Raw genomic sequence first — 19,237 nt, forward strand, 5'->3', positions numbered from 1 at the left:
CTGCTTTTTCTGATTTTTTTAAATTCATCTTACCTTCCTAAAATTGCTGTTGCGTTTCCCTTGAGTCCTTTATTTTCTAAATTACTTTTTAAATTGCTTTTAACAACAAGCTCTCACTGCAGTCCCACCCAGTGGAGATATCTATAGATATATAGATAAATCCTATGATATACAGGATATATATAATATATATCTATCTCCTATGATATATAGGATATATATCTCATAGGATATATAGATATACACATACCCCATGAGCTGTATCCCAGTGATTTCTCATTTTTGGCACCAAGCTGGGGACACTGAGGTGCAGGTGGTGTCAATGTGACACCACAATTATTTGGTTACACAAAGGCAATTTTGCTCTAATTAAAAGCTTTGCTGTTGCATGTCCCTTGCATGCATTTAGCCGCTGTTTGTGATTTTTCCTTTGGCTGTCTGAGCTGTAAATTCTGCCCTGTGAACTCAGTCGAGTTTAAGCAAACTTAAGCCAGGCTTTTTTTAGTCCTGATTTACAAGGGAGGGCTGGAGCAGGTCTCTGGTTCATGGCCAGCTTTGCCCTGGGGCTGGACAGATTCTGGTTTCATTCCCAGCCACGATGGGATCTGTTCATTTCTTTTCCCGTGGATGGGATTTGGAAATGCCATTAAGAGATTCCGAGAGATAACTTCAAGACAGCAATTCCTACAAGTCCTCTGGGAGCAGAGAAGAACAAAATACCTGGTGATGTGAGATCCTGGAGAAGAATGGGACTCAAATGTCACCGGGGTGTCAGCAGGGGCTGACACTCAGGACATGGGGACGTGCAGCACAACATGTTCCAGAGTGTGACCAAAGCTCTGCTTAAAAATGATCCTCTTGCTTTAGTTGTAGATGATTGCAGGAATTTTCTAAGCCAAGGTGTTACACTGCAGCTTTCACACTTTGGAGTTTACTGTCATTAATTAATGGGCTTTTTTAAACCCCTGCCTGTTTAAAGCCCTTTGTCCTCTCTGTCACAGCCATGGGCAGGTGGATGGAGGCAGAATTCCCAGAGAGTCTGAGCTGGCTCACAGGGACTCTGCAGAGTCAGGGCTTGGCAGAACAGCACCAATGCTGGTGGAGGCAGCTGGGCAGGAGAATCGATAGTGCAGATCCTGGAGGTGCTGCAGCTCTGCCTCTCCTCTCACACTGTCAATGCCCTGCAGCTGAATTTGGACAGTGGGGACTGGAATTTGCTGCCTCAGTGGATTCCCAGCTTGGGATGCTCTCTGATGGTGTCTTAACCTGGGTTTCAAAGTTCTGAAAGAAGTCTGATGTCTAATGTAAAGACAATCTTACACTAAGCATGTATTTTAAAAGTTACGTGTATAAAAGAGGATTAAATAAATCTGTTCTTAACTTTTAACTGCTCTCTGCTTCAGTCTGGCTCTTTCTTGCAGGTGTGTTCTGGGCAGTGTCCAGGATGGACATAATGGGCTTGGGGTTTTAAAAATGTTCTTAATTAAGAAGCATTTCTTAATTCTGCTCAAATATTATAAATATACTCCAGAGGAGAGGAAAAAAAGGGGGGTTTGTTCACTTCCTGAGTGAGCTACAGAGCAGTGTTCATGAACCAAGCACAAAGTGTAAATAAGTTGCCAGGGCCTGTAATTTGTTGGGCTCTGCAGTGGTGCTGGTGATATTTTTGTGTTTTACAAACCTTTCCCAGTGTTGTCATTGGCTCTTTTTCCCAGTTAAAAAAAAAATAATAATAAAGTACAAAACTTCCATTATGAGAGAAGAGCAAATGAACTGAAAAATCCTTTGAAAGCCTCACCCACTGCCCCAAATCTCTGCTGTGGTGAAGCTCCAGCAATTCTTTTGTCCTTCCATGTTAATGTTTTCCTTCCCTGCCTTGTTCCAGCCCTAGATGGGAGATAGGAAGGGGCAGGAGAAGAGGAACCTGGAGGAGATCCAGGACAAACAGCTGGATGGAGCCTGGCCCAGGGCTGCCCCATTTGGGATTTTCCAGCACAGGTATTGTCATGGTTTGAGGAGCTCTGGTTCCTCTCCCTGCCTGCTGCCAGCCCTTGGCACGTCCCTTTTTCTGTCCAGGGGAGTTCTGAGGCTCAGCATCAATCTTTTTTCTTTTGAGGGGCTCCCACACTGTTGTGGGGTTTCCAGATTTTTGGGGAATTACAGGGAATTGTGGCTGTCAGGCTGCAAAGGGTCACAGGTCATCCAGCCAGCTTTCACCTTCCCTGTGGCAGAAATTACATTCTGTTTCTCATCATCACCCAGCTCCTCTGGTGCCCTCAGGAAGGGCAGAAATGTTCTGAATTTGTACCTACACAACAATTAAAGCAAGATTTGTTTAAGCAGCCTCCCCAGCCACAAGTGAAATAAATAAATCCAAATCTGAGAGGTTCCCTGGGGGATCTTGGAGCTCAGAGAACAATCCCTGAGCTCCCCCCCAAACTCCTCCTGGCTGGGGCTCCTGGCACTGTTTGGGTTTGAGGCTGGAGTGGAGCTGATTCCCACTTTGGGGATGCAGAGCTCAGCACTGGAGGTTTCCTGAGGGGAGAATCTTTGCTTTTCACCAGGCTGGGGAAATTGCAGCTTTCTCAACTCTCAAAATGTTGCTGGGGTTTTGTTGTTTTGTGTTCCTCCAATTCCCAAGGATCTGTTTTCTTTTTTCTTTCATTACAAAACGAGCCCATCTGTTTTGTGGCCATGTCAGGAAAAACTTGAAAACGTGGAGCTAAATGCCTCAAGAGCAGAATGAATTCCAAATGTCATTACTCAGAATAACCCGATTTTAATTTCACTCCTGAAAAATTCCAGTGAAATATTTTCTGAGTGTTGGGAGAGCATGACACACTTGTGAGATATCAGGGCTACAATTGATCACGTTATATTTTTGTATAATAATATATAAAATTACTTTTATTTAAAATTAATCAGTTAATTTTATTTAAAATTAATCAGTTAACTGTTGTCAAATTACTGATGGCAGAAAAGCTTTGCAAGCACTGCAGCACTTTGATGTTGTTGTGTTTGTTGTCCCTGGGTGTTTGTGCAGGGCAAACAGCCACGCAGCAGTGGAGATTTGTGCAAGTAATAAAAAAGCAATGGCCTGTATCTGTTCTTTAGCATTAGAAAGGCAGAAAACCAATTTCTGAACGGCTGGGGAGTCGGGTAAAGAAGTCTCCAAAGTCCAGAGTGATGTGTGAGCTCATTTAGCTGTGCTGGTAAAGTGGACATTTTCCTGAGGGGAAAATCTATGTAATTTGCTTTGGGACAGCACAGAGAGGAGATGGGATCTGTCATGGGCAGTGGTAAAAGGAACAGAATTTCATCTAAACAGAGAATACTTTCTGCCTTCCCTGGTTTGTCTTTAACCATCTCTGATGGTGGATCAGTGTTGAGTTTGATCCTCAGCCTTTGCTCAGGTATTTTTCACCTTTCCTATGGGAATTGGTAGGACCAAAACTGGCCCCAGAGCTGAGCAGGCACAGCAGAGCAGGAGGAGAATCCCACACTCCTCCTTCCTGCATTTCCAGGCAGAAATTGGTTGATTTGTTGGATTAATCACTCAAAGGTCCAGACATGTCAGCAAAGTCATGATTTGATTTAGTGCTGCTGATTTTGCATCGTGCAGGAAGGTCAGAGCTTGACTCACAGGCTGCATTTGCCAGCCTGGCAGCAACCAAAGCATTTCTTTTCTGTTGGGAGGAAATCTGGTGAAAAATCTTTAAAACAAGCCCTGGGATTGTTTGAAATGGTGACTTTGCAATTCTTGGGGTTTTTTCTTCATTTCCCCACCTGAAAACTCCAGGTCTGAATTAATGACATTAATGACATTCCCCAGACCAGGGGGCTGGAGGCTGAATTAGCTGTCAGAGGAGGGGAGCAAAACAAAGAACTCTGAAATTGGACAATTTAGGCAACACCTTAAAAAGCTGAAGTGCATTTTACCTTTATATGGCTGATGATTCTGAGCCCTGTTCTCAGCCTGTGTTCAGCCAGTCACATCTTGAAAAAGTGCTTTTAGATGTTCTTTTCCTCTGGACACTTTCCTGATGTGTCCTTGAGGCTTTCTCACAGCTAAAGGTGAGTTATGGACCTGTGTGTGACTGAGTTCTAAGGGAAAAATGAGAATATTGCCTACATTTAACAACTGGGTCTGCTGGTCTCTGCTGTTACTTTATTAATGGCACTTGCAGGTTAATAAATGACTTTATTTAATCCTGATTTTCCAACTCCTGAGGGAGGTATGAGAGCCACTGTGAAGGAGGGAGTTACAAGTGACAGAAGGTTGTTATTAAGGTGAAAACCTTCCCAGCAGAGGATGATTTTATTTTTAGCAGCTCTGATTTGGGGTGTGTTTCCTGAGCCAGGTGTGTCTGTGTCAGGACACTGGGGTAGCCAGGACAAGGCCAGGAACTCCTCAGAGCCTGTGAGGAGTAAAAATGGCATCGACTTCACTCCAGGTATGTCAGGGAAATCAAGAGAAAAGCCTTTGTTCCCTGTGGTGCTGTTTGAACTCACACACACTTTCTTCTGGGGAAGTTGAGATTTTCTGTAGGATTCTCTTAGCAGGAGCCCAAGAACTTGTCCCTTGGAAGGAAAAAGGAAAAGGAAAAGCCCTTGCTTTGATCCATGAATATTGTTAATTCTTTCCACTATTTTCATCTCTACTTCCCCCCTCAAAAAAAAAAAAAAAAAAAAAAAAGGTAAGTGAATATTGCAGTGTGGCAGTGAGAGAGCAAAGGTTTAGGTTTAGGCTTAGCCTGAGAAATACTTTTTTTTAAAATGTGTTGAATCATTTTTTTCCTCTGAAAGGGAAAAAAAAAAAGTCCTGTATTTTTTAACTCCCTAGAACTCCTCTAACCTCAGTGGTATCTTGTTTATATTTTAACACATGAGCCAAATGTCATTAACACAGCTCGACCTACAGCATTTTGCATTTTACTATTTTCAGGAAGCAGGAGATCAGAGCTTTGTGTTTTCCTGGATTAAAAAAGGTAACCTTGATTCCCCAAGGCAGCAGAGGCTCTCAGAAGGGCTCTTTGTGCAGAGTATTTCCCCAAACTGAGTAAACAGTTTGAAGATAAGCAGCTTTTTGACTATTAAATGTAGCAGGCATTTGGCTGACACAGCCCCGTGTTGACAGATGCCTTTGTGTCTCTTTGTGATGGAGGGAAGACAGATGTTCTCCCTGGCATATAAGAAAGTTGCTGCTTAGCAAAATAAAATGTAAAATTAGCCTGAACAGAGCAGTGAAACTGGCTGGGCTGTGAGCAAGCAAAGACTGAAAGGCTCCCATGTAACTGCACTGAAATGTGTTCCTGTGGAAGTCAGGAACTGCTTTGTCATTATGTGAAATTAGCCCATGAAAAAAGAAATCCTGGGGTTTTTCCCAGCTCTGCTGCAGTATAAATGCAGTATAAATGCATGTCAGTGTGAATATCCATGTACAGCCAATGCCATGCCAACCATTCCCAGCAGGAGGAATGTCCCTGGCTGGGGGTGACACAGCAATGAGCAGCTCCAGAGCCCTCAGTCTGCCCAGTGTTGTCTGCTCAACTGGGCTGCTCATCCCTCACCAAGGAAAAGAGGAGAATTTCCCATTTTGGGATCCTCAGGGATGGGGATGGAGCCTCCAGCAGGACACTGTCCCCAGGCAAGGGGCAGCTCAGGAGCAGCCTGGAATGGGGATGGGATGGAGTTTTACACTGCATCTGAAAAATGGGCAATGAAATTAGCTTGGCTGTCTTATACCAAGAAAGCACCTGAGGTAGGTGTTCCAGAGAGGTTAAAAAATTACGGAATGGATAGAATTTCTATCAAGAGCTCTTCAGGGATAAAATGTGCTTGATGATACCTTGTAATCCAGCTGTGGGAATTGCTGTGTGCTGAGGGAAGAGAGCTGGGAACAGGCCTGGGGCTATGTCCATGGCAGAGGACACGCAGCAGGAGGATGCAGAGGGGTTTAAATTTCCAGAAGGATCTAAAGATAGTGTGAACACTCCCCTGGGCCAAGCCTAAGTGTGCCAGCCCTGGGGAGGGCAGAAATAACAGCACTGGAAATGTTCCTGTGGGCCTTGCCCGGGTGTCACGTTTATAACATGAGCTGGTGGCAGGGTTTGGTCACTGGAGTCTCCAGCCACAGGGAACATCCCCAGCCTCAGCAGTGCCTCCCGAGGCCCCCTGAGCCCAGCTGGGCAGCTCAGTGCTCACTGTGGTCACTGCTCAGTGAGGACACAGCCACAGTGCCCAGGTGTCATGGGGTGACAGTGGTGCCACTCTTGGTGACACCAGCACAGCCCAGCTCTCTGTGCTCTGGATGTGTTTGTCTGTACTTCCAACCCAGCCTGAAATGCACCCAAAGTGCACTCAGGAGAGAGGACTCCCTGAGCTGTGCCTCCCTGAGGATGTCTGTGAGGTCAGGTCTGCTCTGTGAAATGGAAATTATTGAATTTGGCAGAAATAACGTGTGTGTTGAGGGGTGAGACTGAAGGCACAGCTGGGAGGTGCCCTCACTCAGCTCACAGAAGATGCCATGACAAACACTGGGGCACTTCATGAAATGTGTGTCTGGGCTGGTAGGAAACTCTGTGCCAGTTAGGAAAATCCTTTCACCATGCAGAAAATGGAGTTTGCTGAAGTTACTGACCTGGAAGGCAGCGATGTGCCCGGCCTGTGGTGTGGAGTCCCCAAATCCTTGGTGCAGGGATGTTTTCCCGAAGGGTGTGCTGTCCTCGGCCTGCTTCCCACACACCCTCACATCAGGATTTGGGCCTCTTTCCACGGGGATTTAGCCAGGGATGTGTTTGAGATGTGTCAAACCAATCCTCCTGGAGTGTTCTCAAGGCATCTCCTTCACCCCAAGGTTTGCCGTGTCTGCAAACCTCCAGTCCCTGCTGGGCCAACGAACCTGGGGTCCAGTTCCTTTTAGAGGCTTTTATTTTTTATTTTGGATCTCCCTTTCTTGCCTGGCTCCCTGGACTTTCCCAAACTCAGGTAATTACAAGTACTTTTTAAGGATTAACCATCTGCAGTGCCATGGGAATGCTGCTCACACAGAACAGAGGATGGGGGATGTCAACATTTGAAATTCAGCTGTTTTCACCAGAGAGGGATTCCTTGAGGGAGCTGAGGGAAAAATAAAATGCCACAAATTTCATGAACAGCAATCAAGGACCAGCTGGTGTTTTCCAAACCAGTCCCTGTCCAGGTGAGTTCTGGGGCAGGAACAAGATTTTTTTATTGCTGTAAAGGATTTCTTGAGAAACTCTTTTAGGGAAAACCCTCCTGAAGGCCAGACTGAGGCTGGGGCAGCCCCACCAGTGGTGTTATGGTCCTAAAACAGGTAGGGATGCTTGGAAGGAAAGCAGGACGTGCCTCACACACACCAATCCCTCTCTCACCAGGCAGTACAGAAGCTTAGGAACACACCTGTGATTTAAGAGCACTTTATTGTTCTTTAAGGCTACTTTTAAGTACAAAAAAAAAAGATGGCCTGCCAAACCTTTTTTTTTTTTTTTCCAGGTGAAACAAGGCCACAAAAGAATGGTATATTACAGATTTACAAACACAGAGAGAATCTTTCAAACTGAACTGTAGATAACCTGGCTCTGTGAAGAAACTTCACCACGTCTCGTGATGGTGAGTTCAGTTTAGTGTCCTTCCACCTCCCCCCAACCCTTTGGCTTTCGTGACTTTGTTGTGTCCAGTCTCTGTTGGACTGGACGTAGCACATTAAATCTTTATTGCCCTCAAATCCATTTACCTATCTCAGATAAGTAAATGTAACCTTGTAAAACAGCTATTATTGAAAATATTAGCTTTAAAAAACATTATCTTATTTGTGTTTACAAAGAAATAGAGGAGTCACATTTTCCACAGAGTCCATCTACAGTATTAGTATTGACTGTTATACTGCTCAGTAGCCTGTAGCAATAACAAACGAGTGGCTATTAATGCTAATGCAGTGTCCTCATAGAATAACTGTGTTCCTGCACTTTTTTACTGTATTACAGACAAATCTACAACAACGACAAAAAAAAAAAAAAAAAAGATCAACTTTTTTCTCAAAAAAAAAAAAAAAAAAAAAGAATGATTACAATAAAGGAAAGGGAAAAAATTAAATAGCTACATATCATTAACAAATTAATTGTTCCTCAAAAAATACCTACAAATTTCTCTGTACATTCTTTACGCACAGCGTAACGATGGTCTTAAAGTTACCTATATAAAAAAGTGTTCTTTTAACAATCTTCCTACAGAGAGTAGGGTACTGAATGCCAAAGCAAGGAAGCGTTGACTACCCAGTAAGATGGTAGTGAAATGTGTAAAACTGGGGGGCTTAGGTGATGGGTTGGGGTTTTTTTGTGGATTTTTTTCCATTTTTTTAAAGAAAACTGAGCAGCCACCTTCTCACCAAGAGTAAGAGCCAATCTCCCGATCTCTTTCTACCCTGCACCTTTTCCAAATTAAATAGCTTAACTTTAAAAAAAAAAAAAACAAAAAAACAACAAACCAAAAAGCATAAAATAAAAGCCACAATGGACCCAATACTGTAACATAGTCCATAATACATCACGTGGAGTTCATCTTCCAACCAGTTCTCACTTCCCACCCTGAGCCCATCCTTTCAGGGAGCCCAGGGTAAAAACCAAGCCCTGGCTGCAACTGTCCTGGGAAGATGGAATGTACTGGGGAGAGTAGTTACACTTAACAAGAAGAAGAGAAGCTCTTAGCACTAGCACAGCTGTGGTTTTTATGCCTGCCTCTACTGCCTAAATTTCTAGTTAGTAGCTATTAATATAGCAAATGATAATAAATGCAGTAATACCTGGATAAATCTACTGGAGGAATGTATGCTGCGACTTGGCGTAGGCTGATGGATAAAGGCTTTAAAAAAAAACCAAATTAAAATAAAATAAAATAAACAAACCAAAAGCTCGTCTTTCACAAACTGTAACAATCTGTTGTCCAGCCAAGATCTGTAAGGGTAGCAGTTCCTGCAGCTAGTTCAGGGTGGATTACACAGACTGGGGGTTTGGGAAGCAGATCCCTGTGAAGCAGCAGTGCTGCACGAGGCCTGTCCTGAGCTGCCCTCGAGGGCTGCTGCTGCTGCCACTAAAGTGAATAGCAAATACAAATATCATAGAGTACAACTGTACCAGCAGTAAGTATATCTAGGGTTGTTACTGACAAAAATAAACTAATTCTGAAGAGAAGCTAATAAGTATTATGATTCTTACTGTCTATACATTAATAGATACCAGCTATTTTTCATAAAACATGCATCGTTAAGCACTATGGAACCCTCCAACCTCAGCTCTAGTCTAACAAACTGCAGTGTTTAGGAAAAAATGCCCGTGTTCTGTAAATTATGCAGTCCAGTTGCAAGCACTAAAGCACCTGAAATCTAAAGAGAGAAAGACCTATAACCTGTATGAGACTTCCCCTTCCAAAGCTGTTTTGCTCTAAGAAAAATCAAACTGATAGAAATGTCATCCTTAAACCCTTTTTTCAGCAGTTTGCCCTCAAAATATTAGCCTCTTCCAGAAAGTTGCTGTGCAACTTCAGTCCTCCTCCAATAGTGCAAATCATACATGACAGTTCTTTTCAAGTATATACATACAAAATTACTTCACAGAGAGAAAAAACAAAACAAAACAAAAAAAGCAATGTAAGCAAACCAGACAAATTCTAGTCTTGAGAAGCTAAGAAAAGCGAAAAAAAAGCACTTGGGTCAACCAACTAAGTGTAATGGCTTTTGTGGATTAGCGTGCATTATTTTTTTAAGGGGCAGCAGATTTGCATCAGAGGTTTCTTTGGTAATTGAGGCAGGAAAAAAAAAAAAAGGATGCTACATTGTATGAATCTTTATGAAATAGTTCCTGCTATCGTCTTTAAGGGCACCCTTTTACAAAAACAAACAAACAAAACAACAAAGTGAGTACACAAAAAACACGTGTTGAAAACTAACCTCCCCTCCCCCGGCACTACTGAAAGCACTTGTTCCAAAGCTCAGTCAAACCATGCAAATCCACACCCCGGGAAGGGTCCTGTCCTCAGGAGACCACGGAGGGCGAGTGGTTGTGGTTGACCATGTGGGAGGAAGGGGAGGAGGCCTGGCCCCGCCGCGACGCCGGCTCGGGGCTGCTGCCCACGCCGTCCTTGGCAGCCTTGATCTGCAGCCACGTGTCCCCCAGGGCTTTGGCAAAGTGATCATCCACCGAGCCCGTGATGGACACCGAGTTCGCCACCGGCTCGGGCTCCTTGTAGTTCTTGCCCAGGCTCCTGCGGAAGTGCTCCTCCACCACCGGGTCACACGCAGTGGTGGCTGTGGGGACAGGCAGGGGCAGTCAGGACCCTGAGCTCAGCCTGCTGACACTCCCTGCACAGTTCATACTCTGTTTGCCCTCAGGGGATCTTGGAATGGCTCAGCTTGGAAGGATCTTAAAGCTCATCCCATTGATTCCACCCTGTGCCATGGGCAGGGACACCTCCCACTGTCCCAGGGTGCTCCCAGCCCCATCCAGTCTGGCCTTGGGCACTGCCAGGGGCAGCCACAGCTTCTCTGGGCACCCTGTGCCAAGGCCTGCCCACCCTCACAGGGAGGAATTCCTGCCCAATATCCCATCCAGCCCTGCCCTCTGGGGCACAGGAAGACATTCCCCTTGACCATCACTCCAGGTCCTTGTCCCAAGCCCCTCTCCAGCTCTCCTGGAGCCCTTTTAGGAACTGGCTCTAGGTTCTTTTAGGAAGGGGCTCTAAGTTCTCCCCAGGGCCTTCTCCTCTCCAGGCTGAACACGCCCCATCTCTCCCAGCCTGTCTCCAGAGCAGAGGGGCTCCAGCCCCCAAAGCATCTCCCCTGTAGCTTAATGCTCTGTCACTGCAAGTCTCTGTCACTACAGGCCCCTGTCACACACCCTTACAGACCTGGGAGTGAAAGGGGTGGGCAAGAAGGTGGGAAGGAAGGAGTTAAAATGAAAAAAAAAAACAACTAGAATTAAGTATTTTTGCATTTCTGTGACCTGGAACAGGTGAGCATTTATATCTAATTGTGTTTCTCCCTCAGGCAACTAACAGCTCTAGCTCCAATTCTATGGAAACCTTCTCCCAAAACAATCACACAGAACTTATATTTAGGCTTAAATGAAATTAATGATGTAAAGAGTTGTTTAGAATCAGCTCCCAAGCTTGCTGATAGCAGTCAGGTATGAGGAGGCCTCATCCTAAACTTCAGCATGCCAAAAGCTGAGCTCAGCCTTTTATCTTACTCCACACACTTGTGCTGGGAGCAGTCAGGACTAAATGACTCATCAGCACTGCAGTAAGTGCTGTAAGACTGCTACAAGAGCCTTAGAGACAGATTTTGAACAAGAACTGTAGTAATCCCTCAGACTAAATACAAGAGCACTGCAGTTTTACAATTTACAATCAGCATTTGTGTGTCTTAGTAAGAACTGTCCTTCCAAAAATACCTGGAACTGTTGGGATCCATGGCACAGCCCCCCTGCTTGATTGATCCTAAAATAAACATGAGGGTCATGCACAGACACCCTTCACCTGACAGGAGACAAATCTTTTTTGGAAACATCCAGCCCTGTTCCCATGCCCACTGGGGCAGCTCTCCAGGGACCAGTAGCACCAGTTTGTGAGAAAACTTGTAACATCTGAGATCCCCAATGACTGATTTCTCCAAGGGTCAAAGGGTCTCCTTCAGCTCCCAATTCCAGTTATCAACAGTATACTGAGCTTTATAAAAAAAATAAAAAAATACTATTAATAATAAAATACTAATAATGACCCTGCGGTGGGCTTTAGGTCATGCTGGTATTGTTCCATGGACACCTCCTGGCTGCTGGAGCCCCACTGCCCTGAGCTTTTGGCAATGCTGCAAGTTACAGCCCTGCTCCAGCAGTTAAAGGACTTGCAAAGGGAAGGGCTGAGCTTGCCCTGTGCTTTCTGTGCAGGGAGAGTGAACAGAAAGAGCCCAGCTTTCCCAGCAAGGACTGCCTGAGCAGACTTCATGAGCACTACTAACTGCACAGAAGGCAGAAAGCTAAAGCTCCCTGCTTGGGTTGCTGTAGCAACTGCCCTGCAAAGGTTTTTGTGTTATCCATGCAGAGCAGGGTGGAGGGTACAGGCTTTGGAAGGGGATTTGTGGCTGCAGGAAAAGATTTCTGCGACTGCAGCTGAATCACAAGAGTCTCCTGGCTATTGAGGGAGCAGGGGAGAAACTACAGCTCCTAAAATAAGAGCGTGGGGGGATCTGCTGGCCTTGCCTGCTGTTTGTCAGCTGCACTAAAATAAACATAATGACTTATTTGTCTGTGTGGGGTGCTTGTTTGGTGGTTGTTTTTTTTTTTTTTTTTTTAATCAGCTTTTCAAAACAAGAATAAAGAACACCTCCCCCTAGTTCTATACTATACTCTGCTGTGGCCCAGGAGACAAAGGGATTGTTGAGCTCCTTTTCTCCCTGCCAGTGCAGAGAGGCCTGTGCTGTGGTGGGAGGGCAGGGAGGCAGCTGGGGGCACTTACAGCTGGAGGGTCTCCTGTAGGCAGCCCCGGAGCAGGCGCTGTGGGCGATGGGGCAGTGCGACAGGTTGCAGTTGCGGTTGTTGGCAGAAGCGCAGGTGATCACTGAGGGACGGTTCTGTGGGGACACAAGCACAGGGCACACTCAGCACCAGCAGTTACACCACTTCAGATCAACCCCCTGAAATTTAGCTCTTCTTTGGCTAAAAATAAAAATCCACATCATGTTTCCACAGTGATTCTTATGTAAGTGAACGAAAAAAGGGAAGTGTGAAAGCATATTTTAAAAGTGATTTTACACTGATTGTTGCAACTTCACAGCCCCAGCAATTAAACCCATAAACTATTCAATTCATATTAAACCCCCCAATATTCAGCTGTTTCTTTGGCTAAAAATAAAAATCTACACTGCATTTCTGCAATTAAACCCATAAACTACCCAATTCACATTAAACCCCCAAATATTCAGCTGTTTCTCTGGTTAAAAATAACAATCCACATTACATTTCCATAGAGGTTCTTATTATTTCAGTGAACAGAAAAGGGCAGTGTGAAAGCAAACCTTAAAAGTGATTCTACATTGATTGTGTCAACTTCACTAAGTTCCATATGCAGCACTAAATGCCAACACATTAAATGTTTGTTTCATTCTGTGGCCACACACAGAAAGGGTTTGCAGATTTTCCAGGTATTTGTTGTCTTGCTGTTACAATTTTTGTTCAGGAATTGAGTTTTCCTAGCCCCACCTCTGTATTCCACAGTGCATCCTAATCCCACGGGATGTACAGTGAATATGAAGAACTCTGAGCCAGTCTAGAGCACAAATCTTTTCCTGCTGGAATTCACCTGCCTTTCCAGCAGGTGAATTAATTAATACTTCATACTTAATTAACATCACATGCAAATGCCCCAAAATGTCTATTCACAGCTACATTACATCAGAACTCCACCATCTATACTTTAAATATCTTTTCATAGTTGTTTACTATGGAAATTTACAAAAAGCCCTGGGAAAAGAAATGTCCCAGTTTCTCCAGCTGGCTGAAGGGAATAACAGAGTATTGGAATAAATTCCATATATTTGATGATGCAAGGAGTCCATTATACTCAATGCAAATTAAGTAGTAAGTGTTCAAAAGATTAACAGGATTTATGTAGTTTAATTTCTTGACCATCTTACAAAATTTTACCCACCAAAAAAAATCACCCCAATACAAGGTCAGTGAGAAAGGAGGGGATTTCCCTGCTTTGATGCTTCTTCAGGCAGAGTAAGAGCAAGGCCAGTAAAGTGAAAGAGCTGAGCTTTCCAGGGAAGTCTAACACAATTTTTGCCAGGACAAAACAGCAATGAAGTTATTTACATCTTACTGCACTGGCAGCAAAGTAAAAAAAAAGTAAATAAAGAAAAACAGAAGAATTATTTGATTTTTCTGTAAGCAGTTCACATGTGGGAGTAATTATTTTCCATCTGGGCCAGGATTTTGTGCCTCTCTGAAGTGGTTTTTGAGAAAGGCTTGTATTTAGTTCTCTTCAGAAGAGTGTTTTGGACATGCAGGAGGTGGGAAGCAGAGAGAGAAAGACAGGTTATCAATATCTCAGAAATTCACATGCCAACACCTTAAAGAACCCAACAAGGCACCTTGCAGAATCCTCTGCTATGGTTGTATGTATACAGAATATAGAAACTTTTATAAAAATATTGAGATAAACTGAGAATTTAGTACCAATCACTAACTACAACAGCTGAATAATCTTGTCCTGCTGCAAATGAAGTATTTTTCTCCTACCTGTTTTATTAGAAACAGAGTAAGATGAAATCTCATTCAACATGTTAAGGTTAAAAAAAAAAAAAAAAAAAAACAAAAACCCAAAATAAGGCATCATCAAACTAGGATTTTGTTTTCTCAGTACACTTTTTGTTTTGTATGATTTCTACCCTTGAAGCCTCAAGATCCTATTTCCCCAAGAAAAATTACTGAAATCTGGTTCAAAACGTCCAAGAGAACAGAAGGGAGGGATCCAGGGAAGGAAGAGCTTGGGTACATGGACCAGTTTAATTTCTCAGTGTTGCAGCTCATCACAGCTCAGTTCTCTTGCTTTGTCTCTCCACTTGTAGGAGGGATAAAAGTGAGTCTGACACATGAGAAAACTGTTCTTGCCTACAGAAATGGCTCAGCTTCAGCACTTGTGCAGCAAAACAACTGCCATGTGCAGGATGGCAAACCAACAAAAAAACCTTAACAACCACACTCTAGCACATGGAAATCAGGCATAAAGTAATCAAAAATAATGACTTGGCTTTAGGAAAAGGGAATGAGTGATACAACATTGCTCTGAGCAACACAGCAAATGCTTTTGGCTGGCTACAACAACTAAGATCAGTCAGTGTCAAATTTTCCCTTCTGTGTTGTAGCCCTTCTTGAGGGTGGAGAGAGCTGGGGCAGAGGAGAGGGGAACACACAGGGAGCTGGGACAGAGGGGAGCACACAGGGAGCACCAGGAGGGCCACAGGGGGTGTCCCTGAACATTGGCTGGCAGGTGCTGGAGCCTGCCTGAACCACACTCTGAATTCCCAGTTAAAGCACATGTATTCCCAAATAAAAACCTCACACATGCCCAAATAAAAACTCACACAATTTGCATATACAACTCATGCATTCCTATATACAACTCATACATTCCCATATCTAACACATACATTCCCATATCCAACACATACATTCCTATATACAACTCAGACATTCCCATATACAACCCATGCATTCCCATATACAATAGATACATTCCCAAATACAATCCATGCATTCCTATATAACACATACATTCCCAAATACAACCCATGCATTCCTAAATACAACACATACATTTCCATATCCAATACATACATTCCCAAATACAACCCACACATTCCCGAATACAACTCATGCATTCCCATATACAACCCATGCATTCTCAAGCTTTGGAACGTCCCAATGTACCACAGCCAGCTGTGACATTCAGAGTGCATTCCAAAGCCCATCCTGCCTGAGGAGCAGCCTGTTCTCCCCAGTGCAGCTCCTGCAGGCTGTGTGTGCAGCCAGGAGCCCTCCATTGCCCCAGTGCAGCTCCTGCAGGCTGTGTGTGCAGCCAGGAGCCCTCCATTGCCCCAGTGCAGCTCCTGCAGGCTGTGTGTGCAGCCAGGAGCCCTCCATTGCCCCAGTGCAGCTCCTGCAGGCTGTGTGTGCAGCCAGGAGCCCTCCATTGCCCCAGTGCAGCTCCTGCAGGCTGTGTGTGCAGCCAGGAGCCCTCCATTGCCCCAGTGCAGCTCCTGCAGGCTGTGTGTGCAGCCAGGAGCCCTCCCCACACACCCCGGGCAGGATGATGCCGTACCTGCTGGCGCTCCACGCTGCTCAGGCTGGGGGAGATGCCCACTGTCCTGGCTGCCTCCACGCTGTTTTTGGTCAGTGCTAGGGGCTGCTCCATGCTCAGGCTGGGGATGGAGGCGTACATGTGGTTGGCGTGGAGGCTCATGGTGGGGGCGGCCGCCCGCTCGATGGGGCTGCGGCTCCGCTCCCGGTGCTCCTTCCGGTAATCCCCGTTGGCAGTCTTGGGTCTGGCAGGGAGGGGAAAGGGGAGAAAAGGGATTAGTGTGGGTCCAGGCTGTCCTGAGAGGTGGAATCCCCCAGTGGAATATCCCAAGAGAAGACAACCCCCCACATCTGCCGGCTTTGCTGACCAACGCTTCTCTTCAGCCTAGAATTTCTTCAGATGTTCGTCCAGACGTACCAAGAAACAACTTTTTAAAGTACCAGACTCCTCCTCTCTACCATACTATTAATGCCACTCTATCTAATACTGAAACATTCTCTAAGCATCACTGAAGCCCAAGAAAAGTTTTACACTGAAAAGACATGGCTGGTATCAGCAAAAATGCAGGGAGTCAAGGCAAGAAGCAAAATCACCAGAGGAGAAAATGAAGGAAAAGCAAACTACACTGCATTTATCTCAGAATCAATTTTTATCAACTGCTCTTTCAAAAGAACAACTTCCAGCTACTCCTGAACAGTAAATCCCTGTAGATGTGCTCACATAATGAGCCCATCATTCACTGCAATGAAAAGAAGGCTGGGTTTGTATCTGAGGATGAGAGATTTCCATACTGCAACAGAATTGTCATTGAAAGCAAACCAGTGACTGAAGGGAGAAGCACCTCCCTGATCACCAGTGAACATGGGCATCCCCAGCAGCCTGAAATCAGCAGTGCTGGAAGAGCTCACACACTGCAGTGGGGAACAGCAAATTCCAGCTGCAAAAGCACCAGAGGAGACCACTGGCTCTATGGAAAATAAAAATAACAACTTGTCTTTGGACCATTCTTGAGCACCAGTGAAACACCCTCTGTGTCCTGTCTGTAAGGGTCTGAAATTCAAGGTGGTTTTCCCCCGTTTTCTAAAGCCTGTCATGGCAAATTAATATGCAGGAACAATCTTTAAAAATGCTGTGATGAAAGAGCAAATTACAAGTCCAGAAAGTTACTGCTTGTTTCAGGGTCTGATGAAGTCTCTCCACAAGCAAGGCTGAGGGAAAAAGTCCTGCCAATAGAGGGAAATGAGGAGCCCCTAAAACACCCACACAGGGTGTGGGGATATCCCATGGGGATCCTGCCCAGCCCTAAATCCTTCAGCCTCAACATCCCGTGGTGGTCATGGATTGCACAAACTTTTAAAAGAATCTTTTCTTCACAGGCTCTTTTTGTTTCTTTTCAACCTAAAATCCAACGGCTTGGATTGCTCTAGCCCTGACTTTTGAATAAAGAGAGAAACAAAGCCATTGCTCCCCTCTCATCATCTTCATGCCACTCCCAAGTTCATCTCTTCATCAACCTTTTATTTCAGTAATACCTTCCTCAAATAAAACCTCTTTGTCATCTTTGTGACCCCTGTCAGGTGAGAGCAACAAGTCCCCTCCTTTCTGGAGATGAGGATCCAGACCTCTGCTGCATCCAGGAACAGCACCTTGGCTGAACTACTCACAATTCCTCAGCTTGCTCAAGAGTCACTTGGCTGGAAAGAAATTATTGCTGCTGAATCAAATCTCAGCTCATTTTTCACGGTAGAAGTTGGGTTAACACGATGCCAGGCAACCAGTGACTTGGGAAGCTCAGGACACAGGGACTCTGTGCCAAATTCCCCTGGCATCCTGGGGAGGGAAGAGCCAAGAGCACAACAATACAATCTGTAACCCTTTGCGTCTCCTCAGCCCTTCTCACTAATTACAAATTAGCAGCTGCAGATTAGGAGAATCCACCGTAAAATCCAACCCTGGAGGTTTCACAGCTGGTCCTGTGTGTTCCCTGAGCCCATTCTCCAGGCTGGATTTGACCAGCAGCTCACAATTCCCCAGGAATCACTGTCCCAGCACAATTCCAGGAGAATTCAGCTGCAGGAAAAGTTTGGAACTGCAGTGCTCTGAGCTAATAATGACTGATACAAATGTGAGTTAATGGCAGTACAAGGGGCTCTGTATTTAACATACAGTAGCTCCTCTTGGATTACAGCATGGAAATGATCCCACCCCAGCCCTGAGCAGGCAGGCAGGAACCTCACACACAGCCTGGGCAAAGCCTGGGATATCCTGGGAAACAGCAACACCAAAACCCACGGCTAAAATCACTGCTCAGCAAATGCCCCTTCTTGGTGCTGCACTGCAGAACCTCTGGTGGCTGCAAGCCAAATTCTCACTTTTCAACTAAGTATTAGCTGAGCTGCTACAATTAAAATGACAATTTGGAAGCTGCAAAACCACCAACAGCTCCAGGAGATTCCTACTTTTCACTGCCTCAAAAGAAAACAGTATCTCTACTCAGAATTAATCTGTTTTGCTTTAGTAAACACAAGCTGATTTTCAAAGCAAAAATTTTGTTTTCTCCCCAAAAAAAAACTTTATGAAATGAAACAAAGCATGTACCTACTACACCAGTTGCTTGGGGTTTTTTGTCTTAAAACTCCCTTTTCAACAACTTAAGTGTTGCATTTACTGGGGGGTGGGGCTGTCAAGTGACCACTGACGAACAAACTTACTGAAATTCCCAAGCAAAATAAATTTTCCATTTTACACAACAGCACTTATTTCACTCATCCTCAATTTAAATGAAGAGTCACGGCCCTAAATATTGTTGAACTGGCAGTTTTTCTGCCAAAAAAACACACATAACCAACAACAACAACAAAACCCAAACAAAAACCCAATCCGAACAAAAATTATAACACAGAAAAACTCATCAAAAATTTTCCCTGAAGACTCTTGGAAGAAGAGACAAAGAAATTGGGCAGTGGGATCAATTTGTGCCCAGGAACAACCCAGCAGGCAGACCTTCCCTAAAGACACCTCAAATTATTGAGTTATCTCAGCAATCTCAGCAGACCACACCCCAGGCCTTTCTGTAGGCAAGTAATTCCCTCTTCCTAAATTAGAACAACTCCCCTTCCGGGCAGGGAACTGGTTCTAATCCTCTCCCTAAAATCCTCTCCTCAATTCACCCACCTTCAATTCCCACAGTCTCTGGAAAAAATAAAAAACACCTGAAATTTCTACTTCCACATCAGGCAGTATTTCTTCTGGAAATATTCCAGCACTGTGTAGGACAGAACCATGAAAGCTCTGCCCTCGTGAAAATACAGCAGCATTTGAGAATCCCTCCTGTTCACACATAAATAGCAAATCATACAGATTTGTC

General features: G+C 44.6%; 1 protein-coding gene across 2 annotated transcripts in view; it reads right to left on the reverse strand.

Moving 5' to 3' along the window:
- Positions 1-7,425: 7,425 nt before the first annotated feature.
- Positions 7,426-19,237, reverse strand: part of VGLL4 (vestigial like family member 4) — a gene marked incomplete at its 5' end in the record, with an annotated part of 70,441 nt that continues 58,629 nt past the window's right edge. For both annotated transcript variants that reach the window (XM_083869719.1, XM_083869718.1), the window contains 3 exons: positions 7,426-10,321; positions 12,526-12,640; positions 15,892-16,114. In XM_083869719.1, the coding sequence (XP_083725845.1) occupies positions 10,050-10,321; positions 12,526-12,640; positions 15,892-16,114 (610 nt within the window). In that variant the 3' untranslated portion in view covers positions 7,426-10,049. The remainder of the gene's footprint in view (positions 10,322-12,525; positions 12,641-15,891; positions 16,115-19,237) is intronic.

Source organism: Zosterops lateralis (assembly GCF_965231275.1).
Source record: "Zosterops lateralis genome assembly, chromosome: 11".
NCBI lineage: Eukaryota > Metazoa > Chordata > Aves > Passeriformes > Zosteropidae > Zosterops > Zosterops lateralis.